Below are 12,799 nucleotides of genomic sequence, written 5' to 3' on the forward strand. Positions count from 1 at the left end.
CACTGATGTATCTATTTGCTCCACTTTATCGACATATTACTAATTTCCATTCTTACACATATTCTCTGATCACATTTATGCGTATTAACTCATTCAATATAATCGTCAGTAAATATTTACCCTTACAAATCCCCCTTCAATCACACACACACCTTCTCCTTTACATACCCGGGAAAAAAAGATTATATATAATTATATATAAATATATATGATTATGCAATTATATATGAATTTTGTCCCTGTATGATCATATATAATTATATATAATTATATATGACCATATATAGTCAATATATATTAAAAAAGAACTGTTAACTTTTCGATAATAATGCATTTTGATAAATTAAGATGTATATTTTTTCAAAAGCTGTAGAATCAAAAGTGAAATGATTTATTCCATATATTACAACTTGGCACTGCTTGACGTGAGACAGTGCCGTGTCTCTTGACACTGTTTTTATACCACTGTTCGTCAAATTTTAAATACGAGAAACGAATTTTATCGAATGCCATCTATTGAATAATTCGAATTTAAAATTTATATATAAATTATATATAATCATATCAAGAGACACGGTAATGTCTCGCGCCAAGTATGTACACGCGGAGCGAGACTGACCGTGACTCTTTTAGCGACGCGACGGGTTGCGAGTACCCGAGATGTTGAGATCTCGATAACGAGTGAACGGATCAAGTTCTAAGTAGGCTTGATCGATAGCTTGGGGTCCAATTAAGGGGGGGGGGGTTTTCTTATAATATTCCGCTACGTGCCCTACGAGCGGAGATATTGCGACGCAAAGTCCAAATGTGAAAATTTTTTATTAAGATACTTCCTCTTCCTCCTCCTCCTCCTAACGCCAATGTCTTATATGATGACGTCATAATCAGAAACGTCACTTTCACTTTTTCGACACTGGCGGCTAGCGGCGTTAGTATCGCAGTGCAGTGCAGTGTATTAGACAGTGCGTTCGTTTAGTATATGACTCTTTACGCGACGCGACGATTAATTACTATTATACTTATTTTATTTACTGTTTATTACTACGTTTACGTGAGTGTTTATACATACAGGTTAATAACCTATTATATTATTTTTTTATTTTTATATTGACGGCAGGAAGCTGATACTGAGATCAAGGAGCCTGTTCACACGAAGCGTTTCTACCGCGCGATTGCGGCCGCGCGTTAATAACGTTTGCACGAGCCGCACGCTGTCCGGAGGTAATAAAGTGCGACAACGCACGCATACGCGCGTATGCGAAACAGCAGTAACACCGTAATCGTGCCGGCGATATACTGAATTGAATTGCTTCGTGCTTATCTGGAGATTTCGTATCCCTACATTGTGTTACCACCGCTGCCGGAAAAGAAGGTTCTCTACGCTTGGCAGAAAGTGACAACTGACATGTTCGATCCCGACTTCGTTGATCGCAGAAGAGCTGGACTCGAGGTACGTTTCCGATTTACAATTATAATAGTATCGTGCGATGAATGTTGTACCCAATTATAACCTCAAATGAAGTTGTGCACGTTGCTAGTATTCTTCATATAATACATTTTTACTTTGTAGAGGTATTATATATTGACAGCAGAGAGCTGATACCGAGGAGATCAAGGAGCCTGTTCACAGGTATATATATAATTTTGTTGCCCAGTGTGAGAGAGAGAGAGAGAGAGATTTGCACAAACTAATTTTTATTTAAACGAAGCATTGTTACGATTTTGTCTTTTGTTTTCCGAATGAGCAATACAATACAGTGACTGCAATACTGTGAAGTTTTGTAATACTGAAGTAAGTAACTTCACAGTACATTACTTCTCTAAGTAACTTCACAGTATTGCAATCACTGTATTGTATCGTTCATTCGGAAAACAAAAGACAAAATCGTAACAATGCCTCGTTTGAATAAAAATTAGTTTGTGCAAATCTCTGCTAACACACACGCACACACACACACACACACGATGGGCAAAATCCGACCAGCAACCTCCGGCGGTGATTGAATGCACAAAAATGCATAGGTAACTTTGATAAGCCATAACTCGGCGAAAAAAAATCATACGGACTTATTTTTTTTTTTAATTTGCAGGGAAAAGTCTATATTTTACTATAGTTGCTATGATAGTTACGAAAAAAATTCATTCTAATCCGTAGAATGTGTCAAAATATGCAATTTTTCGGAGAAAAAACACGTCCTTATTTTTGGAAGAACAGCGGGAGGGGGAGGAGGCTAAATTCAAAATCGAACAATGGTTCCTTAAAGTACAGACTTCACCCATTAAAATGAAAAAAAAAACACTTTCAGATATGACAATTTTTCGCGGAGTTGTGCTTATTTGAAGTTGGGCAAATTTTTGACGAAAATTTTTGTTGCGATAATTTTGTTGCCCAGTGTATATTGACGGCAGGGAGCTGATGCCGAGGAGATCAATCCCGTTTACTCGCAAAGAAATTATCGTAAGTTATTTTTTTTATTATTGGTTCAACTTATTTTTTATTCTTTTCCAGTTTTAATCTTTAACATCCAGCTGTATCAAAATAATTCGACTAATAATTTTTACACTATTGCAGTTATATACAAATATTAAATTACAGCACATTTTTTATCTTGACCATATTTTTCATAATTTTCAGTACCATTTTCTCATAACTTTTTTTTCACAACTTTGCAAAACCATTTGCAGATGTCATATTGTAGCAATATTATTTGATTTTTTCTAAGTGTAATCACGTTTGCAGAGTACAATGAGCCATGCACGAAAAACCAGGAATGCTTGCACGTGGAGGGTGCTATCTGCACGGATAACATGACATGCGGATGCGCGGCTGAGACAGTGCTGAATATGGACGAAGAAGTGTTTGGCGGCCGCCAAAAAGATCCGGGACGAATGCACGGAGTCAATACAGTGCACGGCAACGTTCGAGTTTTCAACTTGCGTCGACAATATATGTGCCAGTGCGAGCAGAATTTTCATTACGAACACGAGCTGACGAGATGTTTTTCTAACAAAGGTACTTGAGAGTTTTCAACCGATAGTTCTCCCGTAGAATCACGCGTCATGTTTTAAAAAATCCAATTCCAAAAATCTCTTTCTCCGCACCACGTCATAAGAGATAACAATTCATCGTTTTCATCGTTTTGCAGCGATCGGCGATGAGTGCGCGAACAATTACGAGTGTTACCAGGCCGAAGATTACGAGAACGATCCGTCGATTAAGTCTGTGACGTGTAACTCTAACACATGCACGTGCGCCGACAATTACATCTTAAGTGAGAACAAGTGCGTGAGCGCCGGTAAGTGAAAACCGATGTATAACACGCATCTCATCTAAAAAGAGGAAATTAATAATTATTTATGGAAGATGCAATTCGATTTTATTCGCTCTTACTCGCAAATTCTTGCTCTTAATGCATTTTTTACGTTTTTGCAGGCTTGTCCTTCGTTGCGTCCTTGTCAATAATCATCCTTGTAATAACGCTGACTTTCTTTTCATGAAGTGCAAAATACAATTTTTTCGAAGAGGCACACAAGTCGTTAATGGAGTTAAACTTTTAATAATTATAACATCGTGCATGCGCAAGAGAAATTTAATCTCAAGGAAGAAACGCAAGTAGGCCTGCCGTGGTTGAGGAGGCAATTCATTCTCGGATTATTATTTACTTACGGATTATAATTATTTATGTTATCATTTGCGAGACTTTTTTTAAAGACTTTTAAGAATTCCTAAGGAATGCCCGTGAATTTTTCACAGGTAATAATATCACGTTAACGCACACTAATCTTAGTCAAACGATACCTCGCAAATCAAGGTGTATGGAATTGAGAGAACTTCCTCTATATATATATATATATATATATATATATATATATATATATATCTATATATATAAATATATGTGTATGCGTGTTTGTGGGATTGTGTGATAACAGAGTGAGAAAAAGAAATAGAAAAGAGAGAGCGAGATAAACCTGATTATCCAAGCTTTGATGATAGATTACATCAGCTTTATTGCGTATGTAGATTTAAATGATCGTACTTGCGTTTGATCCGTGACATACTTAAAATGTACAGTAATATATTTAAACGGTGTAGTCGAAACGATATGAATAATAGCGAGGTCTCTTCAAGCGCAATGTAAAAATCGGCCATATTCATCACTTTTATTTTCGTCGTTAATCGCCAAGGTTGTAGTGCATTTCCCGTAACACCGGAATTGCGTAAAATCGGACGCGTAGAAAAAAAGAGCAGCGTGAAAACGAAACAATATCAAGCACCGTTGTAATTACGCAGCAAAATACTCGCGGCGAAGGCGGCACCAGAAGCTCGAACTATATGGGCCTTACCGACGTGTTTAAAGCCTTCTACTCGCGTGCATTTAATTAATGCGGTTATTAATATGCGGATGCTGATTTGTTGCATACCGTTTCTGAGAGCGATGCAAACTGGATAAAATTTACGAGCGCGAAGAAAAGATTTAGTTGTTTGAAATCCTTAGTTTTTTATGCGTTCCCTTTTTATACGAAGCCACAGATATACATCAAATAACTGTTTTTTTTTTCTACTTTTGCGATTGCTTAATGAAAAGTAAGATAAAACGAGCAATAATAACGTTTCTCTCTTGCTTTTCAATACTTATTACTCCAAGATTATAAGTACTTATAGTTAAGTAGTGCGGTTTTAAAAGAGCAAATGTCAAATTTTTAAAGCGTATAATATATATACATATTGCATGTTGTATAAATTTTAATTTTTGTACATAAATAATATAAATAGCTTCGAAATTTTTACGTATGCCCTTTCAGAATCAAGTGAATCAATGTTAAACTTTAGTACTCCTCTGCGTTTATCTAGTTTATTATCGGCATCCTTTTGTACTATTTTAATGAAAATACCATTTCAATAAAATTCACTGAGCTTTCATCAATAAATGTTAGTAAATATTTTATTATAAAACTACATATACATATAATATTATATTTTATACGTTATATTGCAGCGATACGTTATATAATGCGCGGTATCTTTTAAATATTATACATTTCTCATACAAACGAAACAATTATGTAACGCGCAATTTTTTAAATACATTTTTCACATAAACAAAACAATTCTGTTAGTCTTTTATATTCGTGCGAATCTTGTTCTTGTTCGAATAAATAGCCAATATCGTGTTTTATATCGTTAAATTTGCAGGATACGATAATTGTTAGTACAATTATTGTTAGTACGATTCCGTCTCTCTTTTACATTTATATTATTACTGTGATAAAATGTATAATATATATGGCAACATATTTTATTATAAAACCATATACATAAAATATTATTATTTATACATTATATTGTAGTAATGGCATGTGGTTTCTTAATCCTACATTACTCGCGTGGTTTCTTTTAACATAATTATTCGCGTGGAGTATACTTTATATTTCAACGTTATATCTCAATTTTTATTGTTTTTTTTGATGATTTACTTACTAATTAAATAAAGATTGATAATATTTTATATGCCGTTTGGATAAAGATAAGCGCAAAAGTTCTTCCTTAATTGTGAAAAAGTTTTTGTGCAGCATTCGAGCTATAAAAAAGTTTTACTCTGTGAATTTAACAAATTTCTAAAGCTAAGAAGTATTTTACGAGTAACGTAGAACTACATATTTGTTTTTCACATTTTCATTACATATCGTATTCATCACATTACGTAATACTAATACAAAAAGGCGTGATATCCGTACAAAATTACCTTTTTTAAAAAAAAGGTAAAGAAACGCGCCAAGTACACGCATAATAGTGTATATGTTGTTACCTCGAAAAAAAAACAGTGGTAGTATTATACCTTAAAAAAATCTAAGTAACAAGTGGTAGACGTAATCTTTGTATCTCGAAAAATTTCGAAAAAACCTAAGCAGTAGTATCTTTACCTCGAAAAAAAAACAAAATGGTAGTATTATCATACCTCAAAAAAACCTAAGTAACAAGTGGTAGACGTAATCTTTGTATCTCAAAAAATCTGGAAAAAACCTAAACAGTAGTATTTTTATTTCAAAAAAATTATAACTCAAGTGATACACATCACAAAATTACGTTACCTCATCAAAAATGAGTCGTGCTTCAAGTGATCTATTACAATTACAAAAAGGAAATAATATCTCTTTTTAAATTACAGCGCCAACTACAGAGAGAACATACACTGATTGTGCGATAAAAAATTTGTCAATTCCAAGAAATATTTAGTCCGATACGTTCAACTAAACATTTTAGTTAGTTAACTAAACATTAGTTAAATTAATTAATTCTTGATTAAAAATACAAAATAAATTGTTGGAAATATTTAGTTAACTAACTAAAATGTTTAGTTGAACATATCGAACTAAATATTTCTTGGGATTATTTTTTTCTCAGTATATTTTTCGAGATACAAAGATTACGGTCTACCACTTGTTACTTAGGTTTTTTCGAGGTGAAAAATTACAGAGGTAACAATACAAAATACAAATATTTTATTAAAATATTTAAACCCAACAAAAAAATACAAAGTATTTAAATACAAAGTTTATATATGTATTTTAAAAGATTTAATTGCATCGCAAAGAATTACAGAGGTAACAGTACAACATTAAAATATTTTATTAAAATACATAAATTTTTCTTGTCAAAAAACTTGGCGCTGCTAGAGAGAGAGAGAGAGAGAGAGAGAGAGAGAGAGAGAGAGAGAGAGAGAGAGAGAGAGAGAGAGAGAGAGAGAGAGAGAGAGAAAGAGAGAGAGAGAGACCTTTTACAATTGTAAATATGACTTATATTCTATACTTATTCTATACTTAATTCTAATCGCTTTAAAATCTAAACTTATCCTATACTTAATCATAAACCGCATTATTCACCGTCACACACACACACACACACACACACACACACACACACACACACACACACACACACACACACACACACACACACACACACACACACACACACACACACACACACACACACACACACACACCACCCACACCCATATCACTCGCTCGCACATACACACCACGCTGACCTAATTTTGAGGTCTAGCAAGCAGCGCCAAGTTTTTTGACAACATTTTATGTATTTTAATAAAATATTTTAATGTTGTACTGTTACCTCTGTAATTCTTTGCGATGCGATTAAATCTTTTAAAAAATATATATATATAAACTTTGTATTTAAATACCTTATATTCACTTGTTGGGTTTAAATATTTTAATAAAATATGTGTATTTTGTATCGTTACCTCTGTAATTTTTCACCTCAAAAAGACCTAAGTAACAAGTGGTAGACCGTAATCTTTGTATCTCGAAAAATACACTGAAAAAAAATTGTTAATCCCAAGAAATATTTAGTTCGATATGTTCAACTAAACATTTTAGTTAGTTAACTAAATATTAGTTGTTTCAACAATTTATTTCGTATTTTTAATCAAGAATTAATTAATTCAACTAATGTTTAGTTAGCTAACTAAAATGTTTAGTTGAACGTATCGGACTAAATATTTCTTGGAATTGACAAATTTTTTATCTCAGTGTATATATGTTCTCTCTGTAGTTGGCGCTGTAATTTAAAAAGAGATATTATTTCCTTTTTGTAATTGTAATAGATCACTTGAAGCACGACTCATTTTTGATAAGGTAACGTAATTTTGTGATGTGTATCACTTGAGTTATAATTTTTTTGAAATAAAAATACTACTGCTTAGGTTTTTTCGAGATTTTTTGAGATACAAAGATTACGTCTACCACTTGTTACTTAGGTTTTTTTGAGGTATGATAATACTACCATTTTGTTTTTTTTCGAGGTAATATAATCTACATGGATAAATGCTTTTTATATATAATTTATATATAAATTATATGAACTCATATATAATCATGTCAAATTGTATATGAAACATTTATATATATTTAAATATATTTTAATCGCTTGTATAATTATATATAATCATATAGGGTTATATATACTTCCATATGAATCTTATCCATACATGAGTGCAATAGATATGAAATATTTATTGTTCATATCTAGTTATATTTAGAATTATATATGCCCATATATAATTATATATGGACCCATATATAATTTTATATAAAAAACCAAATTTCATACATAATCACATATAATCATGCATATATATTAATATATAATTATATATACTCTTTTTTTCCGGGTTTTTACTACGGTAAGAAATCGATTCAACTCACAACAGTTTCACTAATATTAACAGTAAAGAACTGAAATTACAACACAATACTAATATGGCATAAAGGCACATAACAGAGAATAATTGTGAGCAAGTACCTTTATTACTTCTATTTTTTCTGACATCTGCGGCGTAAAACCCCGCGCGGCGTAAATACCGGAGTTACCCTATAGTATTGTTATCACATGACTTTCAAGAAGTGCAGTTTCATAAAGCTGTGAGCTTATAATATGATTTCGTTTGAGTAAATTACGACCTTCAAGAGAACAAAAACATGGGAATGCATAGATGATGGAAGTAGATGCAGGCACAGTATATACTGTGTCCGCGTGTACTTGGCGCGAGACACTACCGTGTCTCTTGATACATATTTATCTTTTTTGACGTTATTAAAGTCACATTTGTTTATCAGCACTGCTGAATAATGTCTTTCGCTTTGAAATAATTTGACGTTATGAAGTTGAAATCAGGGCATTTTCACTGCCAAAAGTTTAAGCTCATAAATTACAAAAATTGCAAATAATACTGGAAAAAACATTTGTAAAGTAAAAAATACCTTTCTAGAAGTAAAAATAAGACTTCTACTATCATTTGAGTATCTTACATCTAGATTTACTATGCGTTAAGCGTAGATATTCAAGTATTTCAAATTTTATGCACTTTTTTCTAAGATTGTACCAGTGATACATAGACCTAGTTTACATCGTGCATTTGATACGCGTATCAGGTACTATATTTGTACCAAATTCGTACTAAATATTTAGTACGCACGATGTAAACACTGCCGAATCAATTTGGTATGAGCGTATTAAATAGGAGTATCGTACAGCGATGCTTTCAGCGCTGAAAGCGTCAAGACGAACGCAGCCTTATAAATTAGTAACATGAAATACAGTAACAGTTTCGATCTTCAATACGTTTCATCTTTAGTGCTTAAGATGAAATTCAAGGTCAAAACATTTGTTATTTTTTATGTTACTAATTTAAAATATATATTCTAAGCACGAATACCTAACTTCGTTTGCTAGCTCTGTTTTCTTCTATTGTTTAGTTATCCAAACTTTGTTTATTATTACATATTGACAAAATTAAATTTTTTGAATTTATTTATAACGAGAAACTAATATATGGATATTAGTTTTATATTCTTTGATTTGTAAAATAGAAATTGAATTAATATTTACTTGTTATTTTGTAAATTAATACTTAATTAATTTCTAAAGATATTTTTAGAGAATTATAATCTTGTAAAAAAGAAGGATTAATCGTTGCAGATTGAATTTATTCGTTTTTTTTTTAAAGCTATAAATTAAGTTTTATAATAAAAACTGCATGTAGATACAACTCAAATAAAATGGAAAAGCCTAAGAGATCGGTTTGTCAAAGAACACATTATAGAATGTACTTACGTTCCGAGTGGCAGTGCAGCTGTAAAGAGAAGGAGCAGCTGGTTTCTTTACGAAAGTTTACGTTTTTTAGTGCCAACAATAAATTACAGAAAGTACATATAATAAATTTTATTAATAAGTGATATGTGTATACCTGTAAACATTGATTCAATGAATGATTCAAACACTTGTTTCAATAGTTACACAAGGTCTCAAGATTTAATATCGATCTCACAATTCTTAAGTCTTTTGGAACTCATCAAAATAACAAGTGTTTTAATCGTTCTGTTCACGCGAGTGTATACATGTATAAATATAATACATATACCTATAGGGTTGCGTGAAAAGAATGGAATGTCGTTTTATGAATTTAAATTTTAATCCTGTATTAAGAAGAACACATAATTCATATTGATCTATCATATAATCCCTCTGTTCTGCTATTCATTCTTATCTTTTCTCCAATTTCATAAAAATTTTCTCTATAAAAGTCAGCTTTTAAATATTTTTTAAAAAATCAATTTTGATTCGGTCACAAATTTTAATCTATTTCAGAGAACAACAAGTAATATTAAAAATATAAATCCTAATATGCTGCCATCATCCACCAAAAAAGCAGAGCATGTTATTTTATCAATTCCTAGTATAAACAATATTAAAAAAGAGATGCAGTATAATCAAGAAAAAAATAAAAATACTGTAGGAACTATAGTATAATGCGGCATAGCAACTCGATCGTCTTTCGGTCGCGTAAATATTTTCGTGCCCGCTTCGCGACAAGAGCGTTAGTTTTATGTTCGACGTTATTTTGTTAAAAAGCAGCGCGTCCCGCAACGGGAAAACAGGCTCAGTCCTGCAACGACCACCGAAAGAGCCAGTCTCTCTCGCTTTCACGATTCTGTATTCAGTAATAAATCCTGACTAATATAATACATTTTAACGAGTGGCTTCCTCCCCTTACAAATTCAGAAGTGGGATCGAGGATCGGTATTCGAGTGTTGACGCAGTGAACCGCCGTGATAAACTGCCGGGTAATTTCAAGTGCGGAACTGTATCAGTGAGGTGTCCTTCAGTGTTCCGAGCTTCCGTATCGTTATCGGAAACGTGATGGCCATATACCAGTGTAAAGTGCTCCAGCTCAAAGAGTTGCTGCAAGAACGGCAGTTGCCGACATCGGGCAGCAAGGCGGAGTTGATAGCCCGATTGCAAGCGGCAGAGCCAGATAACGACTGAATTAACGAATTAAAAGCGATCGGTGTGGTACAGAATCAAGATGAAAGCGAGCAGCACAAGGACACGGCAGGAGATCGGCGACGAGAGGCGGAGCATACGTCGATAAGTGATATCGAGCATGCGAGTGAGCGGTCGGAGAGAGATCGACGCGCGAACCGCGGCGGGACTCTGCCAGAAGACGTGGTGCGTGAGATGGAATTCATGCGGCGAGAACAAGCATTAATGGAGCGAGAGATGCGGATCTTGGAGAGAGAGAACCAGATGTTGCGTAATGCCCCGCGGAACGATGCAGGACCGGAAGTGCCATCGAAACATAGCGTGAAAGCAATATGTGAATTGCTGAGCGATTTTCAAGGAAAAGAGGGCATGTTCCGAAATTGGGAGAAGCAAGCCCGATTATTAATTGCAACATATCGTTTGGATGACAACAGTGCAAAGATTCTCATAGGAGCGCGTCTTAAGGACAAAGCGTTAGAGTGGTTTCACTCTCGCCCCGAGCATGTCGAGCTCAGCGCGAATGATATACTTCTTGAAATGCGCAAGATGTACGATCACCGTCAAAGTAAATTGAAGCTGCGGAAGCAGTTTGAAGAAAGAAAGTGGAAGCAGGGAGAAGCGTTTAGTGCATATTACCACGAGAAGATTATACTTGCTAATCGCGTTCCAGTGGATAAAGAAGAAATTTTGAAGTACGTTATCGAGGGTATATCGAATTTGCAGTTACGTAATCAAGTAAAGCTTCAACAGTTCGCCTCGAAAGACGAGCTGCTAACGGCGTTTGAAAGTGTCAATCTGATGGAGGAGAAAAGTCGTCCGGAACGAGAGCTGAAGTGGAAGAACAAGAAGCAGAAGGACGTGCAGTCTCGTACGAAGGTGTCGGAGAGAAAGGATGCGTCGACGGAGTCAAGTGCGTCACAGGTCAAAATACGGTGCTACAATTGCAGCAAATTTGGACATATGTCTAAGGACTGTAAGTCGCCTAAGAGAGAGAAAGGTACCTGTTTCAAATGCGGAGAAAAAGGGCATGTAATGAGCGAATGTAACGGTAAGAGTGAATCAGAACAAGTTAATTACGTAGATGCCTCGTTGATTAGTAATGAATTTCAAAAAGTAGTTACGATAAAATTGAGTGATTCTATTGCGAAGTATGAAACTAAAGTAGATGCGTTGATCGATACTGGGAGTCCAATAAGTTTTGTGAAAGAAAAGATTATTCCCAATTGTTTTATTAAGCCGACTGATGTTGGAAATAAATTTTGTGGAATTAATGGCAGTCAGCTAAACGTAGTTGGAATTACTACAATTGATATTCATTACAATCAAATTAGTGAAGCTAACGTGTCAGTATACGTGGTTGCTGATAATACTACGTCATTCTCTATGATAATCGGTCGGGACATTCTAAAAAGAGCTAAAGTTAATTTAATTGCTATTCCTGTAAACGTTGCGGAAAATTTAGATAACGACGAGATTCTGAATGTAGATAACGAGATTCTTAATATTAATATAAGCGATATGCCAGATAAAGTAAGTGAAACGTTAGTAATTGATCCGGATATTTGTCCTGCTAAACAGTTAGAGTTTAAAAAATTGTTCGAAAAAAAATATGTATTGCCAAAACGTCCTTTAAAGCCCAAGGTTAATGCGGAACTGACATTAAAGTTTGATAATGTAAAAAGCTTTCATTTCTCACCGAGGAGATAATCGTATAGTGAAAAGGAACAGTTGAGGAAAATTTTGGACGAATTGTTAGCGAAAGGAGTCATTAGGCCTAGTAACTCCGAATATGCGTCGCCGGTTGTACTTGTACGTAAAAAAAACGGAGAGTACCGAATGTGTATCTCGATTATCGAACTTTAAATAAATATATATTACGAGATAATTCTCCAATTCCAGTGATAGAAGATCAATTAAATGTTCTTAGAGATAAAGAATATTTTAGTGTAT

At 33.9% G+C, this 12,799-nt stretch overlaps 1 protein-coding gene across 2 annotated transcripts; it reads left to right on the top strand.

The window, feature by feature from the left end:
- The first annotated feature begins 1,105 nt into the window (after positions 1 to 1,105).
- LOC143903109 (uncharacterized) lies at positions 1,106 to 5,451 on the top strand. 2 transcript variants are annotated; one of them, XM_077416511.1, is made up of 6 exons: positions 1,106 to 1,450; positions 1,571 to 1,630; positions 2,394 to 2,458; positions 2,741 to 3,013; positions 3,147 to 3,296; positions 3,434 to 5,451. In XM_077416511.1, the coding sequence occupies exons 4-6, from the start codon at positions 2,809 to 2,811 to the stop codon at positions 3,496 to 3,498; spliced, it is 420 nt and encodes a 139-aa protein (XP_077272637.1). In that variant the 5' UTR covers positions 1,106 to 1,450; positions 1,571 to 1,630; positions 2,394 to 2,458; positions 2,741 to 2,808; the 3' UTR covers positions 3,499 to 5,451. The 2 variants fall into 2 exon arrangements, with proteins under 2 accessions (XP_077272637.1, XP_077272638.1); XM_077416512.1 differs by lacking the exon at positions 2,394 to 2,458 and having other exon boundaries at positions 1,107 to 1,450.
- Positions 5,452 to 12,799: the final 7,348 nt, after the last annotated feature.

The sequence above is a fragment of the Temnothorax americanus genome, unplaced genomic scaffold (genome assembly GCF_048541705.1).
Source record: "Temnothorax americanus isolate GAGA-0224 unplaced genomic scaffold, ASM4854170v1 Scaffold43, whole genome shotgun sequence".
Classification (NCBI taxonomy): Eukaryota; Metazoa; Arthropoda; class Insecta; order Hymenoptera; family Formicidae; genus Temnothorax; species Temnothorax americanus.

Coding starts and splice junctions, on each gene's coding strand:
- LOC143903109 (XM_077416511.1), top strand. CDS start 2,809: ATGACATGCGGATGCGCGGCTGAGACAGTGCTGAATATGGACGAAGAA. Junction 3,014..3,146: donor GAGATGTTTTTCTAACAAAG/GTACTTGAGAGT, acceptor ATCGTTTTGCAG/CGATCGGCGATGAGTGCGCG. Junction 3,297..3,433: donor GAACAAGTGCGTGAGCGCCG/GTAAGTGAAAAC, acceptor ACGTTTTTGCAG/GCTTGTCCTTCGTTGCGTCC.